The 20,917-nt window shown below is 36.6% G+C and overlaps 1 protein-coding gene across 1 annotated transcript in view; it reads left to right on the top strand.

Annotated features, from left to right (window-relative positions):
- Nucleotides 1-20,917, top strand: part of LOC136035996 (dynein axonemal heavy chain 5-like) — a 261,598-nt gene that overhangs the window by 213,180 nt on the left and 27,501 nt on the right. The window contains exons 43-44 of the mRNA XM_065717914.1: nucleotides 15,008-15,279; nucleotides 18,977-19,220. Of these exons, the coding sequence (XP_065573986.1) occupies nucleotides 15,008-15,279; nucleotides 18,977-19,220 (516 nt within the window). The remainder of the gene's footprint in view (nucleotides 1-15,007; nucleotides 15,280-18,976; nucleotides 19,221-20,917) is intronic.

The raw sequence follows: 20,917 nt of genomic DNA, 5'->3' as shown, positions 1-20,917 counted from the left end.
GCTTGAAAAATAACACCACACAAGGGATGTTTCAATCCGATAAATTACGCTGATGAATTACTGAGTCAATTACGCCAAGCCTTATAATAATTGTTGAAAAATGTTGGCATGCTGAATTCATTCTGAATACTGTGAATCGTAAGATCTATCAAGTTACGTATCGTTGACCTTCAAAGAGTTATAAGGCCCCCAAGGGCCTTCTTTAGAGTTATAAAGGTCCCCAACGGAAACAAAACAAGTCATGCAAGATTACGTCATCTTGATATGTAAATATTGGACTAAGATCAATTTCCTCTTTTTTTCCGACAAGGGATTCGTAAGATCTATCAAGCTACTGGTCGCTGACCTACAAAATTTGTTTTCTTAGGGTTATAAAGGCCTCCAACGGAACCAAAACAAGTCACACGATATTGCATCATTTTGACATCTAAATATTGGACCAAGATCAATTTTATCGTTAGTTCCAACCTGGGGTTCGTAAGATCTATTAAGCCACGTCTTGTTGACCTTTAAAACCTGTTCTTACTGGATCATAAAGGTCCCACGGACATAGAACAAATCACGCGAGATTACGTCATCATGACATGCAAATATTGGGCCACCTAACCTAACCCCGGGTACCTGCAGCCAACATTCAGCTGTCCCTTGCATTTTTCAAAGCCTGAGACACATGAGTATGAATTACAACCCAACTGTTACCATCTATCCCACCATGGTTATAGATGGCAGAATAACTGGATGGGTTGGTTACATTAAATTAACTGCTCTTAAGTTAAGTTCATTCTTGGGGTTGTGGCATTGTCAGAGCCTGTATTAATTTGATTTGCAGTAGAGTCTACAGGCTTAACTAGGTTTGATGTGGAATCTATGTCCTTTATGGCGGAGGATAGTTGAGCTATAGATGTTTGTAAGATGTCATCACCTAGGAGTTAAGTGATAGCTTTCTTCTTGAGACTTTTTTTGGGCGTCCTCAGGTTCATTACTAACCTCAATTAAGTGACTGGCTGTGAGATAAGTTGCAAGCCTTTGCCATTCTTGGCTACTTTAAGGTGAATCTTTTGGAGGGCAGGATGTTGAAGTAAACTTAGGTAAGGGAAGGGGGGACTAACTAGAACCTTGAGCACGAACATTGTTTGCCTCTTTTGGAAATAATACTGTCTTTATATCTTCTACAGCAGCTGTTGCTTGGCTTTTACTGGGTCGATGGGGTGTGGGTTGCCAAGAGATTCTTGCAGCTACAACTGAGTAGGGTAGGTTCATTTCATCAGATGTTCTAAGGGTTACGACTCACTTTTGGTAAGCCGGGCAAGATTGTGTTTGGAGGGATATGTGTCCCTTACAGTTGCAATTTCTGCAAAAAGGGTCTGACTCTGGCTTAGGCTTATAAATCTTGTAAAAAAAAGGACATACTGTACAAGAATATTTCGCTGTTTAGCTCAACTTTGCAGGAAATGAGGATTGAACGGCTTGGGTGTAGGACTCCTTCCTTGTTTAAACTTTGCCTTAATGCAGTTGAAGGATTGATGAGAAGGCTTGAAGAATCTATTAGTTCCGTTTTGTATATCCTCCACTTTTACACTGGTATAAGTGGTAAACTGGTAAACACCATACAGCACATACTTGTGTAACTTTTCCACATCTTGTGTTGTGGTTAAAATTTTCGAGCCATCGAGAATTATTTCTTTGGATTTTGACAGGACAGGATCTGCCGCCTTAGAAGACGTAAAGTAAATATCAATAGACTCATCCTGCTTGAAAACAAGTTCAATATTTACCTGGGCGATCAGAAAGACAGCTTTCCTAATTTGCATTATTCGATCTTTTGAAAAGGGTTGGCCATTGTTTTTCTTGATTGAGACAGTATAATAGTTGGGGTAATCGGTAGTACTAGTTTCTGGGACACTTGAAGAGAGGGGTTGCCTAACACTGGTGAACGAGTTTTATCCTTTTTCCTCTTTTTGCCAGGCGTCTCACCTCTATCATTAGAGTTAGTTTCGGCTAAGGCCTGAATTCCTGACAAGGTGCTAACTGTTCTGGATCGCGTAGTTAGGGGGATTCTAGGAAGAGTTTTGAGGTAGGTTGGAATGGTGACTGGCTAAGGGTTTCAGTAGGATTATGCTTCTTGGGTGGTAGCCTGAGGGCCTGCTTTTTTCCGTCATTTATTCCAACGAGAAACTGCAGATTCACGAACTGTTAATCAGTCTTAATTAAAGGCTACTTGACCAAAAGTAAATATGACAGTTTTTAATCAGTGGTAACACCAATATATTCAATGTTAAGTAGGTTAATCACTCGCACACGATATCCATGGGGGCTCGAAGATGGTAATAACCAATTAATATTCAATTATGGAACTAAATTGTAAACTGTGATAAATAATAACTCACTTTGTATGAAGTGAGCAATCCCACACAATTAAATCCGCAAGTTAATTGCGCAATCTAACACAGTACAGTATAAAAAATAATCCAATTGGGTTCATTAGCTACTTCCTTTTGGTTCTAGTTAAAATTTGTTATAAGTTTTCATTGTATTTTCAGTTTTGTAACCAAAATGGATTACCCATGGGGGCATCTTTATCCGGGCTCCTGGCAAATATTTATGTCGATAAAATTGAAAATTGGGCATTAAATTCTTATTTTTTAAAACACATCTATTGGGATCGCTATATGGATGACGTGATTTAACTTTGGAATTATGGGGCGCCTGAACTTCGGGGCTTCTTAGATAATCTTAATACATATGACCAAAATTTGCATTTTATCCTGGAAGTTGAAATTGAAAATAAACCACTGTTTTTAGATGTGTTAATTATTCATAATACTGATAAACTGGATCATACTATCAATCGAAAGCCAACGCAAAACAATAGATATCTTCGTTTTAATTCAAATCACCCCCCGCAAGTTAAAAGAGCAGTTGTAACTTCTCTCATTGATCTTGCCCTGAATATTTGTTCCGATTCATATATAAATACAAAAAATTAATTTTATCAGAGATATTCATTTTTTTTGTAATGGATACCCCATTCTTTTTGTCAATAAGATAATTAACTGTAGACTAAGAAGACATCCCCGTAAAATCGAAGATATGTCACAATGTGAGGCTACTGATAACCCCTTGAATATTATCTATATTCCCGTATATAACAAAATCATAACAAAATTAAAAATAATATTTGCACAAAAAATAATCTCTCTTTTATACAGGTTATAATCTGTATTACAGATTATACAGAATAATCTGTATTTTACTAATAATTAAATCATTAATTTCTTAAATTCCAGTAAAGATAAAACCCCAGTTACTCGCCAAAGAGGGGTCTATAAACTACCTTGCGATTGTGGAAATTACTATGTTGCCAGAACCCATTAGAATCTAGAAAAACGGCTACAACAGCATCAAGAAGACAAAGACAATGCATTAGAGAGAGAGAGAGAGAGATCAGTATATTTAAAAACTATCGTAGCATGGCTAAATTCTGTTTTTTTTATAAAAATCATACATTTAAACAAAAATCACACACTACGACTCAGCATTAAAAAATGATGTGAAGAAAGGCACAAATGAGTTGGCGTAACGATTAGTTCGTACTTTAGGGGGGTAGAAGTTTGTTTTGTAACCGAGTTCGGCTATTGGGAGGGGCTGGTTCGGGTAGTATTGATCGGTGGCTCTTATTGGCTAGGACGGATTTTCCAAATTGCTGAATAAGGTGTTCAAGCCGGACTTTAAGTGGAGATAAATTTAATTTAGCGAGGGCTTGATCATAGGGTATGTCACGGTTTCGGAGTATAATCCTTGTTGCTCTTTTCTGGACGCACTCTATGTCGCGCAATAGGTACGCTGTGCAGATAGCAGATGGACCCCACACCGGGCACGCACACTCGAGCAGTTAAATTAATATGGGCACTGAAACTGCAGCTACTAGTGAAAGTTACTCCTAAGATTTTTATTTCGTTCACAATCGGGAAAGGGACTAGAGGCATATCTATATTCCGCTTCAGAGGGTTGAAACGAATTATCTTCGACTTGGCTACATTAATGGTCAGATCATGACTTGAGCATTTGGTCTTTAGCTGATCAAATAACTGGTCTGAAAACTGCTTTGTTATGATAGTGTTTTCGACCAGGTAAGCGAACACTATGGACAGATCATCTACAAACTTGTAACGGTCGTCGTGATGATTAAGCAGGGAATTAATTACAGCCAGGAAAATTATTCCAGCTAATTTCGTGCCTTGTGGGGCCCGCAAGAAGTATCTGACCATGGTGAATCCGAATCGTTTTCGTGGAGTGCAAAGACTTTTTGTTTTCGGCCAGTTAAGAAGTCAAGTACAAGGCCAAGGGTGCGTCGTTTGGCCCCCCATTTCCTGGAGATTCATGCCTGCAGTCAGGTGACGGATTATGTCAAAGGCCTTTCGGAAATCTACTGCGCAGATGTCGACAAAACAGCTACCTTTTTCGAGCCATTGGAAAACACAGTCAAACATCCGTACTAGGTAGATTTGTAGTACTACACTTGGGGAGTCCACCGTACTGGAATTTATCAATACGCCCATGAAGTTGTTTCAGAAGAAACTTGAGTATAAAGGCCTCAATTACTTTCGCCCAACAAGGTGTAAGTGAGATCGGGCGGAGATCGTCGCATGCGATAGGGGTACGCTTTTTTGGAATATTTCTAATATAGGCCCTTTTCCACTGTGACGGGAAATAGCCAGAAGCAAAACACTCGTGTGATGCTGGACAGTGGTAATGCTATGAAGGCTGCATGTTCACGTAGTAGTTTGGCAGGTAATTCACCAGGGTATGAAGATGTATTCGGTTTGATCTTCCGTAATTCCGTGTAAACGTCAAACTCACTGACTATTATGTTGTTCTCAGGCTCACATTTTTTAAGTAAGGTGGACTTTTCATGAGCCGTAATAGTTGGATAGGTAGTGCAGATCTTGGTGAAGAATTCACTCACTTCTTCTGCACTGATTAAGGACCCACCATCATTGCTGATCTTTACACTGCTGTCAAAAGCTTGGCCGGCCACTTTTTTCATAGCGTTGTGCTACTTTTTAGGGTCTGAAGTAAGTAATTGGGAGGGCATGATTTCAAGGCCATAGCGAGCTTTGGCTTTCTTTACCAAAGAGACTATTTGATTTCGAAATTTTTTGCCGTTGATAATATCACCACGGGAGTAGAGGCGAGACCTCTCTTTTATTAGTGATTTAATAGCTGGAGATATCCATGGATTGTCGTATTCACTAACGACAAATGATTTTGTTGTAAAGATCTTTAGGTATTGACTGTATAATGTGGCATTGAAATCGGATACCTTAGTTTCCAAGAGCCCGGTATTTTACACTTCAGGGAAGTCATATGTGCCAATCCATCGACCGTATTCACAGATGCCCGACTCCGTACAAGGACGAACAGTGACACGGGATAGTTTGGGCTTTGGCAAAGACTCTCTTGCTTTCCAAAGAATTGCGTTGTGGTCTGACATGCCAACGGGACCAAGAGAAAAGGGAGGGGAGTAAAAATCATCACAATTTGTGAGTATAAGGTCCAATATGCCCCCCAAAAAGTGGGTGGGTATGTGTATTACTTGTTTTAAAGACAAGCAAGATGATAACCAACTCTTCTTGGTTCGGTTAAAGTCTCCTCCTATAATAAAAGCAGGGCTACTGTATATACTTCTCAGGTGATCAATAGCCATTTGGAGGTGGAAAACCAAGTCACCCCGGTCTCTGGCACTTTCCGGGTAATATACTGAAGCGACTATAATACAAGAAAAGCGACGGGGAAGAGATTTAGGTTTGCAAATAACCCAGATTACTTCATGAGCTGGATCAAATAATTCCGGTAATAATTTGCAAGGGATGTCTTTCCGTATGTACAAGGCAACACCTCCACTTAGTCTATGCTCACCTAGATCAGCACGTGTGCTCAGGAAAATTTCGTAGCCTGGCATTTGACCTGACAACCTATCAAGATTCCAAGTTTCTGTAACTACGATAACTGGGATACTATTTTGACGGACAATAACTTCAAATTCTTCCATTTTGTTACACAATGACTGGCAGTTTATAATGAGAAAATTAGGCATTCTATTTTTCGAATTAAAAGTCACTGACCTTAATAGGGGGGGGGAGGCTGATCACTACAAGTCGAACATACCAGAGCTTGATTGAAAGGAATGAGAGATGGCATATTGAGATTTGTAGAACAGTCTATCTTAACAAGGATACGCTGATGGGGTGAGGTTTTCGGAGCAAGACTAGTTGATCTTAATGAAACGATAACTGGGATCATCAGCGGACCTTGTTTGCCACCACGCTTGCGGCATCGCTTCCGCTTCTTACGGTTAAACAGGAGCTCTTGGGGCAGTGGTCTGTCATCTGGTGTTCTTCCGAGCAAATTTAATGCTACGAGTTTTGCAAAAAAAAAGATGGCGCCACAGTTAACTCAGGTGAAAACAGTCCAATTAAGGCATTCTTTATCATATTTGAATGGCATGGCACACACATTAGACAAACTTAATAGAGTCAATAACTATATTACAAATAGTATTATTTCGTTATATTGCGTGAAACAGGCACAATTAAACTAAACTTAGAATTTTTGCAAAAAAAGATGGCGCCACAGGTAACTCAGGTGAAAACAGTCCGATTAGACTACTTTATCATATTTCAATGGCATGGCATCCACATTAGACAAACTTAGGAGTGTCAATAACTATATAATAAACAGTATCCTTTCGTTATATTACTTGAAACAGTAATCAATAGTTCTAATAACTCCTTTGATTCTGCTTTAGGTTGGCATATATTTAATAATCCCTCCCACAGGATACTTTTTGAAAAATCTTCACTCATTATTATATTTGCGGATAATACAGGCGGTTCGGGAGTCAATCAAAATCAGAATCAAAATAAATAATTATATTTCTTTGAATAGGGAATTTAGGGGAGTACTCACTAAATTGTTTATACTCAAACTTAATTAAAAATGATCTAACAAAATATTTTACTAAACTAATTTATAATAATATTGAACCAGTTACAAAAAGACCTTTGAGACAAGTTACCAAAAACGTAAGATTAGCTTTGGAAACTTGCATTTAATCATTTTGATCTGTTCTGTTTGAATGAATTATTATTTGAGTTCATTCTATTTATCAGTCCTGGTTGAACTTCGTTGAAGTAAGGATGATTGGGCTATTTTTAAAAAGTTTAAAAAAAAATTTGCTTTAATTTTCGCATTTTAATCTAAGTTATATATATATATATATATATATATATATATATATATATATATATATATATATATATATATATATATATATACTAGCTGTTGGGGTGGCGCTTTGCGCCCCCCAGCTTGGGGGGGCGCTTTGCGCCCCCCCCCCAAGCCCCCCCGCGCGCGTAAGTCGTTACGCGCCATATTAGTTACGCGCCATTGTAGTTGTGTCCCTATGTCCCACCTGTGAATATAGATATATATATATATATATATATATACTAGCTGTTGGGGTGGCGCTTCGCGCCACCCCAACACCTAGTTGGTGGGGGCGCTTCGCGCCCCCTCCAGCCACCCCGCGCGCGTAAGTCGTTACGCGCCATATTAGTTACGCGCCATATTAGTTACGCGCCATTGTAGTTGTGTCCCTGTGTCCCACCTGTGAATATAGATAGATTTATATATGTGTTTCAAACTACGTAAAAATTGCGAATATACAACATTCTTGGCTTTCCCATTGTCTGTCCATATACAAAGCCGTATGTACTAATAATGACGTCATATGCAAACGCTCTTTTTACAAACAAACAAACATGCATACACACAACTCGTTTTTATATAGATAGATAGATAGATAGATACAATACAAATTAACTACGTAAAACTTGTGAATATACAACAGTCTTCGCTGTCCCATTGTCTGTGCGTATAAATAGATTGTCAGGTTTACCGACCCTCAAAGATGCAACATACAATTGTACATTGGTAAAGCAATCTGTATTAACATCTATACCGCATTTTTCTAGTGATTGCCCTTGAGCTTTGTTGATGGTGGTTGCAAATGCTAATCGAATTGGGAATTGCAATCTTTTAAATTGAAAAAGCAGATCCGTTGGAATCATGGGAATGCGAGGAATAAGAACAGCCTCACCCTCATAAGGCCCTGTCAAGATTGTGGCATCTATTAGGTTTTCCATTGTTTTTTTTTTACGGCAAGTCGCGTGCCATTGCAAAGCTTTGGTGGGTTGATATTTCTTAAAAGTATTATTGGTACGCCTATTTTTAGTTGTAGCAGGTGTGGTGGACACCTTGAAAGATCTATGGAATTTAAAAATTCAGATGGATAATTAACCGCTTCATTTGGTTCCGAAATACAAATTAACTGCGTAAAACTTGCGAATATACAACATTCTTCGCTGTCCAATTCTCGCTGCATATAAATAGATTGTCAGGTTTACCGACCCTCGAACATGCAACGTACAATTTTCCATGGGAAAAACAATCAGTATTAAGATCAATACCACATTTTTCTAATGATTGACCTTGAGCTTTGTTAATGGTGATTGCAAATGCTAATCGAATTGGGAATTGCAATCTTTTAAATTGAAAAGGCAGATCTGTTGGAATCATGGGAATGCGAGGAATAAGAACAGCCTCACCCTCAAAAGGCCCTGTCAGGATTGTGGCCTCTATTAGGTTTTCCATTGTTTTTTTTACGGCAAGTCGAGTGCCATTGCAAAGCTTTGGTGGGTTTATGTTACGTAACAATATTATTGGTACGCCTATTTTTAGTTGTAGCACGTGTGGTGGAAACCCTGAAAGATCTATGGAATTTAAAAATTCAGATGGATAATTAACCGCTTCATTTGGTTCCAAAACTGTGTCGACTGACTTGTAAAGGACTGCCTGGTCTTGAATCTTGGTCAAAACAATATTGTTGATTTCGTGGACGTCTATATTTTTGGGTGCGAGAATCGCTCTTTCACTTAGCCATTTATTATTTGTATAATTTTTTAGAATATTCGGAAATACTTTTTCAATCAATTCATTTTTGGACGTCACTAAATTACAGAAATCAGCAGGTAGTTGTATACGTCCTGAAATTGAGTCTACTGGGAGCTTTCCGTTTCCCATTGCCAGCAATTGATCTGAAAATGTTTGACCAGAGTCATCGTTTTGCAATCGGACACGCATATTTGTAGTTAATTTTAATGTTTTTACGTGTGCCCATAAATTAGAATTTTTCAGGCAAGCATTCATTTCGTCTGCAGGAGTTGATCTAGGTATTATAGGTAATGTTTGCCTGAAATCTCCCGCAAGCAAAATTAAGGTGCTGCCAAAGGGTTTCGACTTCCCTCGCAAATCTTTCAAGCATTGATCCAGAGCCTCGAGCGATTTTTTGTGTGCCATTGTGCACTCATCCCAAATAATAAGTTTGCATTGCTGCAATACTTTACCCATCCCAGATGATTTGGAAATATTGCACGTGGGAGTTTCTGTAGAATGCAAGTTCAGAGGCAATTTCAAAGCGGAATGAGCAGTTCTTCCACCAGGCAGCAATGTTGCGGCTATTCCGGACGACGCAATTGCCAACGCTATATCATTTTTAGATCGAATTGATGCCAGAATCAGTTTTATCACAAACGTTTTACCAGTACCTCCTGGCGCATCCAAAAAGAAAATTTCTCCAACGTTGTTATCGACACAATGCATTATCGTATCATAAATGTCTTTTTGTTCCGACGTTAACTTGGAAATGTTATTTTGTACATACGACAATAGATCACTCGTACTGTAACTTTGTTCACGATCCAATTCTACACATGTCGAAACAGCAGCGATACGGTTAGGTGAAGGCATTCCCAAACCCTGAAGAGGTTTGTTTGCCATACTTATGCAAAAATCTTCTATAACAACTAAAGTGTAGTTATAAATTTCTGGTGTAAAATCAAAAGTCATGTCTGACGTCTCTAACTGTTTTCGATGAAGTATATCTTCGGACATTTTTGACTTATATTTTTCCCATAAATCTGTAGGAGCTGATGGAGAGCAAGTTGTTAAAATGATGCCAAACAATGCACGAATTTGACTTGGGGTTGACGTTTCGCACGCGTCATTGATGCAGTTATCCCAGTGTTGGTCATTCTCCAATAAATTCAGAGCTTGGCATGCACTACGGTAAGTGTCATGTATAGTACCATTTACAGTCCTCAAATACTCAAAGGATGTCGGACCGGGTACATTCACCAAAAGCAGGCGTAGAAAGAAGCATTCATGTTGATTGGGGTGAACGGTGTAGAGTCTTCCTATCGTGGTATCTTTGAAGATGGTAGGTTGGCCGTCGACTGACTTACCCTGTTTTCGACGTTCAAATACTTTATTTTTAGTATTCCACGTGTAATACGAAGGCACTTCAGTATACAGCAGTTTTTTCGCAAAAGAATCATTTTTGCAAAGCGAAAAAAAAGCTGTTAATGTTGTATCCTGTGGATTCAGGACTCTTTGTTGCACGTTGGTTTCCGTGAAATAAACACGTTGACCATTCTGTAAATGTACCGCTAAGTGAACAACAGCTGGACTACGTTCATGTATCGGAAATGAAAGAATTCGCCAAACAGCTTCATTACTGCTTATGTATCTTCCAGCCTGATATTCTACGATTTCATCGAAATCTTTGATTTCGGACTGCAAGCCAAAAACTGCCATGTCACTGCCTTTGTTGACGTATTTACATATGTATTTGATTGCCTTTACGGAGTTACAGTATTCAACGTTTATGTGTGCATTAAATGTTTTTGATAATAAAGGGAAATATGGAACAACCCACTGGTTATCTACTTCGATGGTGGTACCGTTACGCTTCTTTATTATTGCTGTTTTACCGCCATCTTCAGTAGATCTTCTTCTATATTGTGGGTAACCATCATTGCCAGTAATTGTTTTGGGTACTAAAAGTCGAGGATATTGCTTTGTGCACCTTCCTTTGGCCATGCATGGTGAATTTTCGTTTAGTGCACCGCAAGGTCCATGTATCATATTTTTTACAATAATATCATGTAACCCCTTATCGACATTTTTATCAGGTATTTCAGCGGAAATCACATCATCAATTTCGTTTGAAGTAATTTTTTTATGTAGCCAGATTAGTATATGTGCGTGTGGCAAACCTCTTTTTTGCCATTCCACTAATAAATAAATCTGGACGACCATAGAGACGAACATACGCAATAGCATCTTGAGCATATTCATTCATATGACGGGGACTGCCAACATATGACGAAGGTAAAATTGTTAATCTTCCAACTTTTGTGGTATTACCGTCATTTATAACTGCATCTCGCAAATGAATGTATTGTTCAGAGCGGAGCTTGGTCTGATTCAGGCGGATATATAGCAAACGTTCTGATTCAATTTTAGCATACATATCAACCATAAATTGGTGAAACAATTCACGGCATTTTAAAATATAATTTTCTTCATCCTGCCGAATCATTAGTCTATAGGAATAATAATGCATTGCACTGCATTTCTTATTCATTTCTTTGTTAGTGGCTGGATTCATCAATTTAATATTAAAGTGATAGCCGTCGGCTCCATCCCAAAAAATGATAGGATATTGTAGGGCATCGTAGCATCGATGAGTTTCAGCAATTCTTAACAACTGAGCGTTTCGCTTATGTAGAATAATATCTCGAGGTAAAAACTGATCACCGACCATAACGATTGCCACTTCGTCGATAGTCGGAGCATTGTATCTACGCACATGTTGGCCAGGAGGCGTTTTGTCAGCGGAAATAACAATTTTATGAGTACCAGTAGGCATCAAATCGATGGCTGTTTTGAACAGACGCACTAATTTATTATTTTCGTGGAAAAGATGTTGCAATTGGGAAACGATTGTCCTTTCAACGTTGGGAGAAATTTCGCAACGTGCATTCAATTCAGAATTTCTATCACTGATGAAGTACAATTGTAAAAATTTATGATTCTCGCCTGAGAATGGTAGAAGGGACCCTGCTTTATGATAAATTTGCCCTTTTACTTTGAAAGTAGACATAAATTGATCTGGATTTTCGATTTGGGCTCCAAACGACGTCATTTGGAAACATGAGTTGTATTGTCTGATTTTTGACAAAAAACGCTTAGATTCTGACGTAGTTCCAGTAAGGAAAGTCTTCAATGGCTCTGGTGGTGCAGCCAATAGAGGAAGTTTAACTTTTCCTGAGGCGCAACACTTTCCCATTGTTTCACCATTGAATTTCAAGGCCTTGCAATAGGGACAAATTTTAGACATTGTCCCGATTTGAACACATCTACTCAAGCTATAATCATCGACTGGGTTGTACCTGAATGCCAGGCGATAACTTTCAGATTGCTCTGATTCCTCGGCACGCTTTCTTTTCTTACTTTCTCTATCAGCAGCAAGCCTGTTTCCCTGCTGGTCTTTTGATTCCTCGGCACGCCTTCTTTTTTCACTTTCTCTTTTAGCAGCAAGTCTACTTCTGCGTTGCTCTAGTAGTTCCTCGGCACGCCTTCTTTTTTCACTTTCTCTTTTAGCAGCAAGTCTGCTTCTGCGTTGCTCTGGTAGTTCCTCGGCATGCTTTCTGTTCTTTCTTTCTCTATCAGCCTCAAGCCTGTTTCCCTGCTGGTCTTTTGATTCCTCGGCACGCCTTCTTTTTTCACTTTCTCTTTTAGCAGCAAGTCTGCTTCTGCGTTGCTCTAGTAGTTCCTCGGCACGCCTTCTTTTTTCACTTTCTCTTTTAGCAGCAAGTCTGCTTTCGCGTTGCTCTGGTAGTTCCTCGGCACGCTTTCTTTTCTGACTTTCTCTATCAGCAGCAAGTTTTTTGGCATAGACTCTTTGAGCATCTTCATCAGTCATTATAAACTTAAGCATTAATAGAATTCTACGCGAACATACGTCTTATATAACTTGAATGACGTCACGCCTTCAAAGCAAAAATGATGGCAACTAATTTCATGACGTCAGCCGAAACATGACGGCGAACATATGTCTTATATAACTTGAATGACGTCACCTTCAAAGCAAAAATGATGGCAACTAATTTCATGACGTCAGCCGAAACATGACGTCACCTGATCCATCCACAGATCCACACACAGACAACTTATTTTTATATATATAGATAGATATATATGTTTTTAACGACGTAAAACTTGCGAATATACAACATTCTTTGCTGTCCCATTGTCTGTGCATATAAATAGATTGTCAGGTTTACCGACTCTTGAACATGCAACATATAATGGTCAATGGAAAAACAATCCGTATTCAGATCTATACCTCATGATTCTAATGATTGCCCTTGAGCTTTGTTAATGGTGATTGCTAATCGACCATTCCCTGAGTCGCCATCGTCATTTATATATCCCCCTGTGCACCCCGGCGTCCCCTTTGTAGTTATGTCCCTGTTTTCAGTTTTTTATTGGTTTTTACCTTTTTTTTAGCTTTTTTAGTTTTTTTTTGTTTTTTCTTTTTACTTTTTTTTTAGTTTTTATCTTTTTTATTTTTTTTTATTTTTATTCTTAATTTTTTTTTTATTAGTTTTTAGTTTTTTTTGTAGTTTTTGCCTTTTTTAGTTTTTTCAGTTTTTTTTTAGTTTTTGGATTTTTACCTTTTTTAGCCTAACCAGGATTTGAACCTGGGACCTTCATTCTCCGTTCTGACACCCTCTCTCACCGAGTGACTACTCCAGCATGTTCATTTTGGTGTTTTAAATGGTATATTATTAACCAAATTAATGTGTTTTACAATATACTAAGCATCGTCATAACAAAAATGACGACAACTAATTTCATGACGTCAGTCAACACAGAAATTAAGTTCTGAAATTAAGTCATGAAATTAGTTGCCGTCATTTTTGCTTTGACGGTGACGTCATTCAAGTTATATAAGACATATGTTCACGTAGAAATCTATTAATGTTTAAGTTTACAATGACTGATGAAGATGCTCAAAGAGTATATGCCAAAATACTTGCTGCTGATAGAGAAAGTCAGAAAAGAAAGCGTGCCGAGGAACTATCAGCAGCAAGTTTTTTGGCATAGACTCTTTGAGCATCTTCATCAGTCATTTTAAACTTAAACATTAATAGATTTCTACGTGAACATATGTCTTATATAACTTGAATGACGTCACCGTCAAAGCAAAAATGACGAAAACTAATTTCATGACGTCAGCCGACACAGAAACATGACGTCACCTGACAACTAATTTCATGACGTCAGCCGACACAGAAACATGACGTCACCTGATCCACAGATCCACAGACAGACAACTTATTTTTATATATATAGATATATATATATATGTATATGTATATATGTATATTCTCGTGCTGTGCTGAAGACGGCCCTTGGACATAGGGTCGAAATATCCACTGAATTGAATTCCACTGTTTTGAAAAATATTCCCTATTATTTCTACTTTGTGTTTGTTCCTACAACACTCCCTCCGATACGAAGTGCCATGGCCTATTACAAACAAAGAAAAAAAACTCATTTTGCCAACATCGTTCTTTACTTAGGCATTTTTGTTTTGTTTGAATGAATTATCATTTGACTTCATTCTATGTATCAGTCCTGGTTGAACTTCGTTGAAGTAAGGATGGTAGGGCCATTTTTAAAAAGTTTTTAAAATTTTATTTTTTGCTTTAATTCTCGCATTTTAATGTAAGTTTATATATACATATATATATATATATATATATATATATATATATATATATATATATATATATATATATATATATATATATATATATATATATATACTCCTTCTGATACGAAGTGCCATGGCCTATTACAGACAAAGAAAAAAACTCATTTTGCCAATATCGTTCTTTACTTAGGCATTACTATTGAGCTGCTTATGATTAGCTTGCTCTTTAAAGTTTTTTTCTTTCTTTCTTTCTTTTCCAGAAAGAAAGGCAAAACTGAAGTTTAATGAATTAGATGTTTTCAATTACTTTTTTATCAGGGTATATCGTGGCAGAATATTTGTTTTATGCTCGGCGAGGTTCAATACGGTGGAAGGGTGACAGATGACTTCGATAAAAGACTCCTTATGACCTTCACCCAGCTATGGTTTGGTGATCGGCTGGTAAAACCCGGCTTCGAATTTCATAAAGGATATACCGCGCCTCAAGGCATCCAGGGTAGAACTACTGCGGGGTGTATGGAACACATTACTTCACTACCTGCTCAAGATTCGCCAGAAGTACTTGGCTTGCATCCAAATGCCGACATCACGTAAGTGTTATTTTTATATTAGCTTGTAACTAGAAAGTTGGTGGCTATATTTCTATATTAGTGCTATATTTCATCTCAGAGTAATTTGACAGTTAAAAAGCTGATAAGTAAAATAGCAGTGAAAATATAAGAAACTCTTGCAAAAATTTTTTTCTTCAAATATGCTAAAATGTTGTTTTTTTTCTCTCTTGTTTTTATCCTGTTACCCAAAAAAATCCATATATTTTGTTACTAAGAATAAAAGTGCGGGGTTATACTGACATAAAAAGTTCGTTTTGAATTAAAAATAAGAACTGTCATGAAATATCAAACTTAACAATAAATATTGACATAAAATGTCCCACACCTTCCTTTTTAGTATTAAGCAAATTCCATTTTTGTGCGTAACAAGGATTAATTCTTATTGCAGGACTTGGAGATACATTCTTTAATCTTTTTTATTTTATTTTACTGAATATAATATTAATCTTAATCTAAATATTTATCTATGGATTAATTTTAATCCATAAAATTAATCCTGTTATATATCATTCTTACGCAGGTCTAACGACTCGTACTTTAATAAATCTTGATAAAAAGAGCTGAACGCACAGGCCACGTCTGGCTAATCATGCAGTCAGCGACAGTTACTTTTATTTGATGAATTTTATACCTATATGCAGATTTTTGCATTGAAGATTTTATCTTTTGATCCTGTAAGCGATATTACGTAAAGGTGTTTAAATGGGACAGGGCCGATTTTCTGAAGACAGGAATATGTTTTGAATATAAAGTCTTGACTATTACGTTGCCAGATTTTCACCAACCATCTTCATCATTATAAATTCTTGGAATGAAATGGAAAAAAAAAATACTAGGAGACCAGTGTTTTTTGTATGTTTTTTTTTCCGGGCTATATATAAACATACTGACAAAGCAAATAAAGCAAATATTCCATCAATCGGAGAAGGTTAAAGGAGTGCATTCTTTGATCCCTAAATATTAAGTTTCAGACCTCCCCCCCCCCGAGTAGAGACCGCGAAATATTTTTATAGTAGCTTGCGAATATTTTAGTAAACAACGCTGGCACAAAACAGTCTGGACTTAAAATTCGTTTTAAACTGATCTTTTGAAGAAAATCTAATATGGAAAACCTTTGTTTAATGAAAGTATCAACGCCCCCCCCCCCTTTACGCTAAAGTTTTATACTGTTTTAAAAAGTAGAGTTAACAGAAAGAGACAAACTTTAGCGTAAAGAGCAGGGCGTTGATGAGAAAGCATCCCCTTTCATATACGAAGTAATTTCTGTTCGTTTTAAGTTTTAATGTCGCTCCTTACTTTCCGATAAAAAAAACTTGTTTTTTTAATTTAATTTAAAAAAACGTAATCTCTCTGTTTCTTTCAAAACTGAACAAAAAGTTGAACATTTTTTCTACTCGGGAAAGGATAAAACGGACCCTATACTAGGTAGTGGTGTCTACAGAGTCCCGTGTTCATGTGAAAAATTTTACATTGGCAGGACCCATCAACAACTAGGGGAACGATTGCATGAACACAAAATTTCAATAGATAAGTCCCTGAGATTTGAAAATAAAAATGACAACTTTGATTCAGCTCTGGCCCAGCATATATACGAAAATCCTGGCCATTTAGTTCTTTTTGAAGAGGCAACTTTAATATCTACCGTAAATTGCCTACCACAATCTTTTAAAGAGGCAATTGAGATAAAAAAAAAACCTATAAATAGAAATTTGGTTATAAATAGAGACACGGGAGATATTTCCTTAAGCCCAATTTATAACAATTTAATATTAAAAGACTCTATGAATATTTTCGCCCAGTCTAATTTAAGACAACCTGTTCGCATATCTAATGAAAACCGAAATTGTAGACAGGCGAAATCTGTTGCAAGGCAAAGGATATTATATTCAATCTAATTGGTAACTTCTCTTTCATTGATTTCAAGTTGGTTTTTGTTGTTGTATTCAGTGTCTTTTTTCCTCTCGTACAGTTCACTTAAGAAGGTTATATTTTGTTGTTTGTTTCTTCTTTTTTTCTTTTTTTCTTTTTCCTCTTTCTTATTTTTTTTTAGCACTGAGGACGACTTGGCGGAGGTCCTTGTCGAAAATTTGCTTGTTTTTTTTATATTTTGCTACTGGCTGACAAAATCCTCGTTTTTCATCTATTTGATTTTTCTCTTTTCATTTATTATTTCCTTTCTTGTTTTCATACGTCAAATAGATCATATATAAGGCTGAACGAACGGGTATTCAAAGTTGGCTTAATTCAGCTTTTATTATAAATACTTCAGTATTAACATATATTATGAACTAATTATAGTTGATGAACAAAAAATATATATTATTATTAATAAAAAATCCAATCAAAACAGAATTATAAATAAAGCAAACATTTAATACTTAATGCAAAGCCTTACTACAAAACAAATCTTTAACACTTAACAAAGCTGACAAAATCCAGCAGCTATGGAACTGAATAGTATTACTTTTGTTATATTTCTTTAGTTCAGTTTTGAAAAAATAAAATAAATTTTGAATTTCCTTGATACCAGCTAGAAGGAAATTTGATTCATATTTTTATATTGAAGCTAGATCTTACGGTGTTGTGAAGCTGTGAAGTTATGTGAAGCTAAATAATGAACCTGTCGAGTTAAATATGTGTTGACTATGAAGTAGGAACAATTTTTTTTATAGCATATTTCAAGCTACCAGACAGATCATGAGTACCCGCTGTGCTACTAGTGCTTTTTCCCATTTCAACAGCAAAGTTTAAGTATCTCTAAACCTTCGCTCATAGGAATCGACTGATGGCTTTGTGAAAATAAATCTGTTAAAAGCCCCATTTTCAGGCCACCCACATCGAACACGGAGTTCGACATCTGTTGTGCAGATTATCGTTTTGAGTGCCGTGTTCGACACCGGCTTGGGTCGTTTCAGAACCTGTGAATCATGCTATCCTGATGAGTTACAATTTTGAAGAACCCATGGCCAACTCGTTGTGAACTTGCAAGATGAAAGCGCTATAAAATTTGGCTGAACCTGAAAAGAACCTGAAAACAATTTTGTCGAACTTACTCAAAGCACGCTTCAGACCCGGCGCCTAAAAACACAACTTAGATGATCCTGGACCAAAAAGTACTTCCGAAATTACTACCCGCTACCAAAAGGCACTATTTGCCTACGTATACTCTGTGTAGTTTGTGCCTGCTAAATCAGCTTGATCAATGTTGATAAAAAAAAAGAACACAGCTATGCACGCTCCTCCTCCATCCCAATCTATTCAAAGCATCCCTCTTTACACCCTCCCAGGAAGTTCCCATTTACTTTAAATCTTTCTATTTGACATCCTCCCGCCCCAGACGAGGATGACCTGCTTTCCGTTTAGTCCTTGACGGTTGACCGAAAATGACAATGTTCGCAAATCTTTCTTCCTTCATTCGCAGAATAGAATAGAATTTAATTGAAAAATTTTCTGTCATAGCACGGTTACCAAATTTGAATTTACGTCATAAATAGCACTAGCATTTACCAAACGGTTTAAGTTGTCTAAAATAAAGAAACATAAGGATAATAGTAATGTGTCAAACTTATCCCTTAAAATACTTAAAGGCACAAGATATTTTTAGGTAATTTGCAGAAAGTTCTTATAAGACCCAGTGTATCATTTTTAACACCTTTTAATTAATATCTATTCTTAGATACCAAATGAATGTTGCGCAGTGTATCCTTGACACAATTCTTAGTGTGCAGCCAAAAGAAGGGGGTATGGGAGGAGAAGAAGTGTCTCGAGAAGAGTCTGCACTGAAAGTCGTAGAAGACCTTCAGGTTAGATGTCCAAGAAACTTTGTTCCACACGAAGTCAAAGAAGGTCTCAATCGACTTGGGACGTATTTGCCTATGACTATTTTCCTGCGACAGGAAATCAGTTGCTTGCAGAAAGTTGTAAGTGTGTATCTTTATTAAGCAAATTTATTCATTTTTTTATCGTTGTTGAAATAGTGATATCCGTGTTTCATAAAAATTCTTTTTTGACTAAAAAAAGAAAAGAAAACGTAAGTCACACATCTTCCCCTTATTTAAATTTGAAGACAACGGGAATGCAAGCGTAGACTCTCCTCTGCAAAACATTAAAAAAAGAAATTTTAGTGTGTTAAAAATAAATATAAAAAACAGAAATTAGTACAAAAAATACAAACGATTAATAAATGAGGGAAATAGTCACAAACGTGAATGGATAATCATAATACGACTAAAGTAAGCCTATATGACTTTCTTGGTATAATTTTAAATATTTCTTAAGCCACCTAAGGCTGAAGGGAGTTACAGCCTATTAAACCATTTACCCCGGAAGCCCTCGTTTTCATGGAGCTAAAATGAGTATAAATATGTGTCTAATCAAATATTATGCGTTGTAATGAATAATGAAACTTTGAAAATGTGCAAATGATTTTGGTGCATAGTATGTGGCTTCAGATGCTGCAATTATTTACTCTTTTGCTTTAGAAAAACTTTTTAAAATAATAACAATCAAAATAAAAAAAGTCAAAAATATTATTCATAACCAAAATCGTCACCACTGTTAATTCTTGTTGTTGACCAAAATCGTCACCACTGTTAATTCTTGTTGTTGACCAAAATCGTCACCACTGTTAATTCTTGTTGTTGACCAAAATCGTCACCACTGTTAATTCTTGTTGTTGACCTAATGAACCAAACACGAGACAGCAACACTTTCGTTTTTTGATAACTCCCCAAGAAAATTTGTGAGACTATGTCGACCAATCCTTTTGGCGGTGATCCCCAGGATTTTCTAGGTAATGTATTCATCGTCAGAATATCCAATTGTTAGTAGCAATATTATTTACAAATTGGCTACGCGAGGCAACAGAATATGACTAGTTAAAGAAAATATATTTTAGGAATTATATTCAAAGAAGTATATTGTAAATTAATATAATTGAGAAGTTTTTAGCTATAAATTACTTGTTTGTAATTAACAAAGCATGCAACAGGCGCATGTGTACTTTATGCTAATTTTACAAGAGATTTTTGAGACAATGTTCACCAATTATTCTTGTTGTTTAACTGTGAGGTTTTCTAAGGCATTTTTCCGCCGTCCTAACACCGACCTGATTGTGAAAATGTTGTTAACAATGGTGTTCCTGTAAGCTAACGGAACATTATTACCACCAATTTTTAGTGAGATCGTTAAATAGTTCGCAACGTTGTTGGAACGAAGTTTATCTATTGATAGTTATGCTTCCATAATCTAAAGGAAGATCGTCAATTACTGGATGTATTTTTTTGACATTATGCTCCAACGAATATATTGTGAATTACTCTAAATGAGTGCTTTTGGCAGTTTTACAATAAAAAAATTTACATTTTACAATTAAAGTCTATACAAAAAACTTGTGCTCATAGTTAAACACTGGCCTTAAGAATAGTTCTTTTTTGTTACTAATGGATGGGATAATCCTTATTTTGTCACTTTTCCTACGGAATGTGAGTCTTAGGTGGTGTATATGGGAAAAAAATAATTCCAAGATCCAGGGATTGAATGAAACTTTTCGTCAAAAAAAGTTCATATTAGACCCGGGGTTGGTTAACTCTGTTTTATTTTAAAGAAAAGAGCGAAG

The sequence above is a fragment of the Artemia franciscana genome, chromosome 15 (assembly GCF_032884065.1).
Source record: "Artemia franciscana chromosome 15, ASM3288406v1, whole genome shotgun sequence".
NCBI lineage: Eukaryota > Metazoa > Arthropoda > Branchiopoda > Anostraca > Artemiidae > Artemia > Artemia franciscana.
The sequence above is the reverse complement of the archived record's forward strand: the minus strand, read 5'-3'. Positions and strand labels throughout refer to the sequence as shown.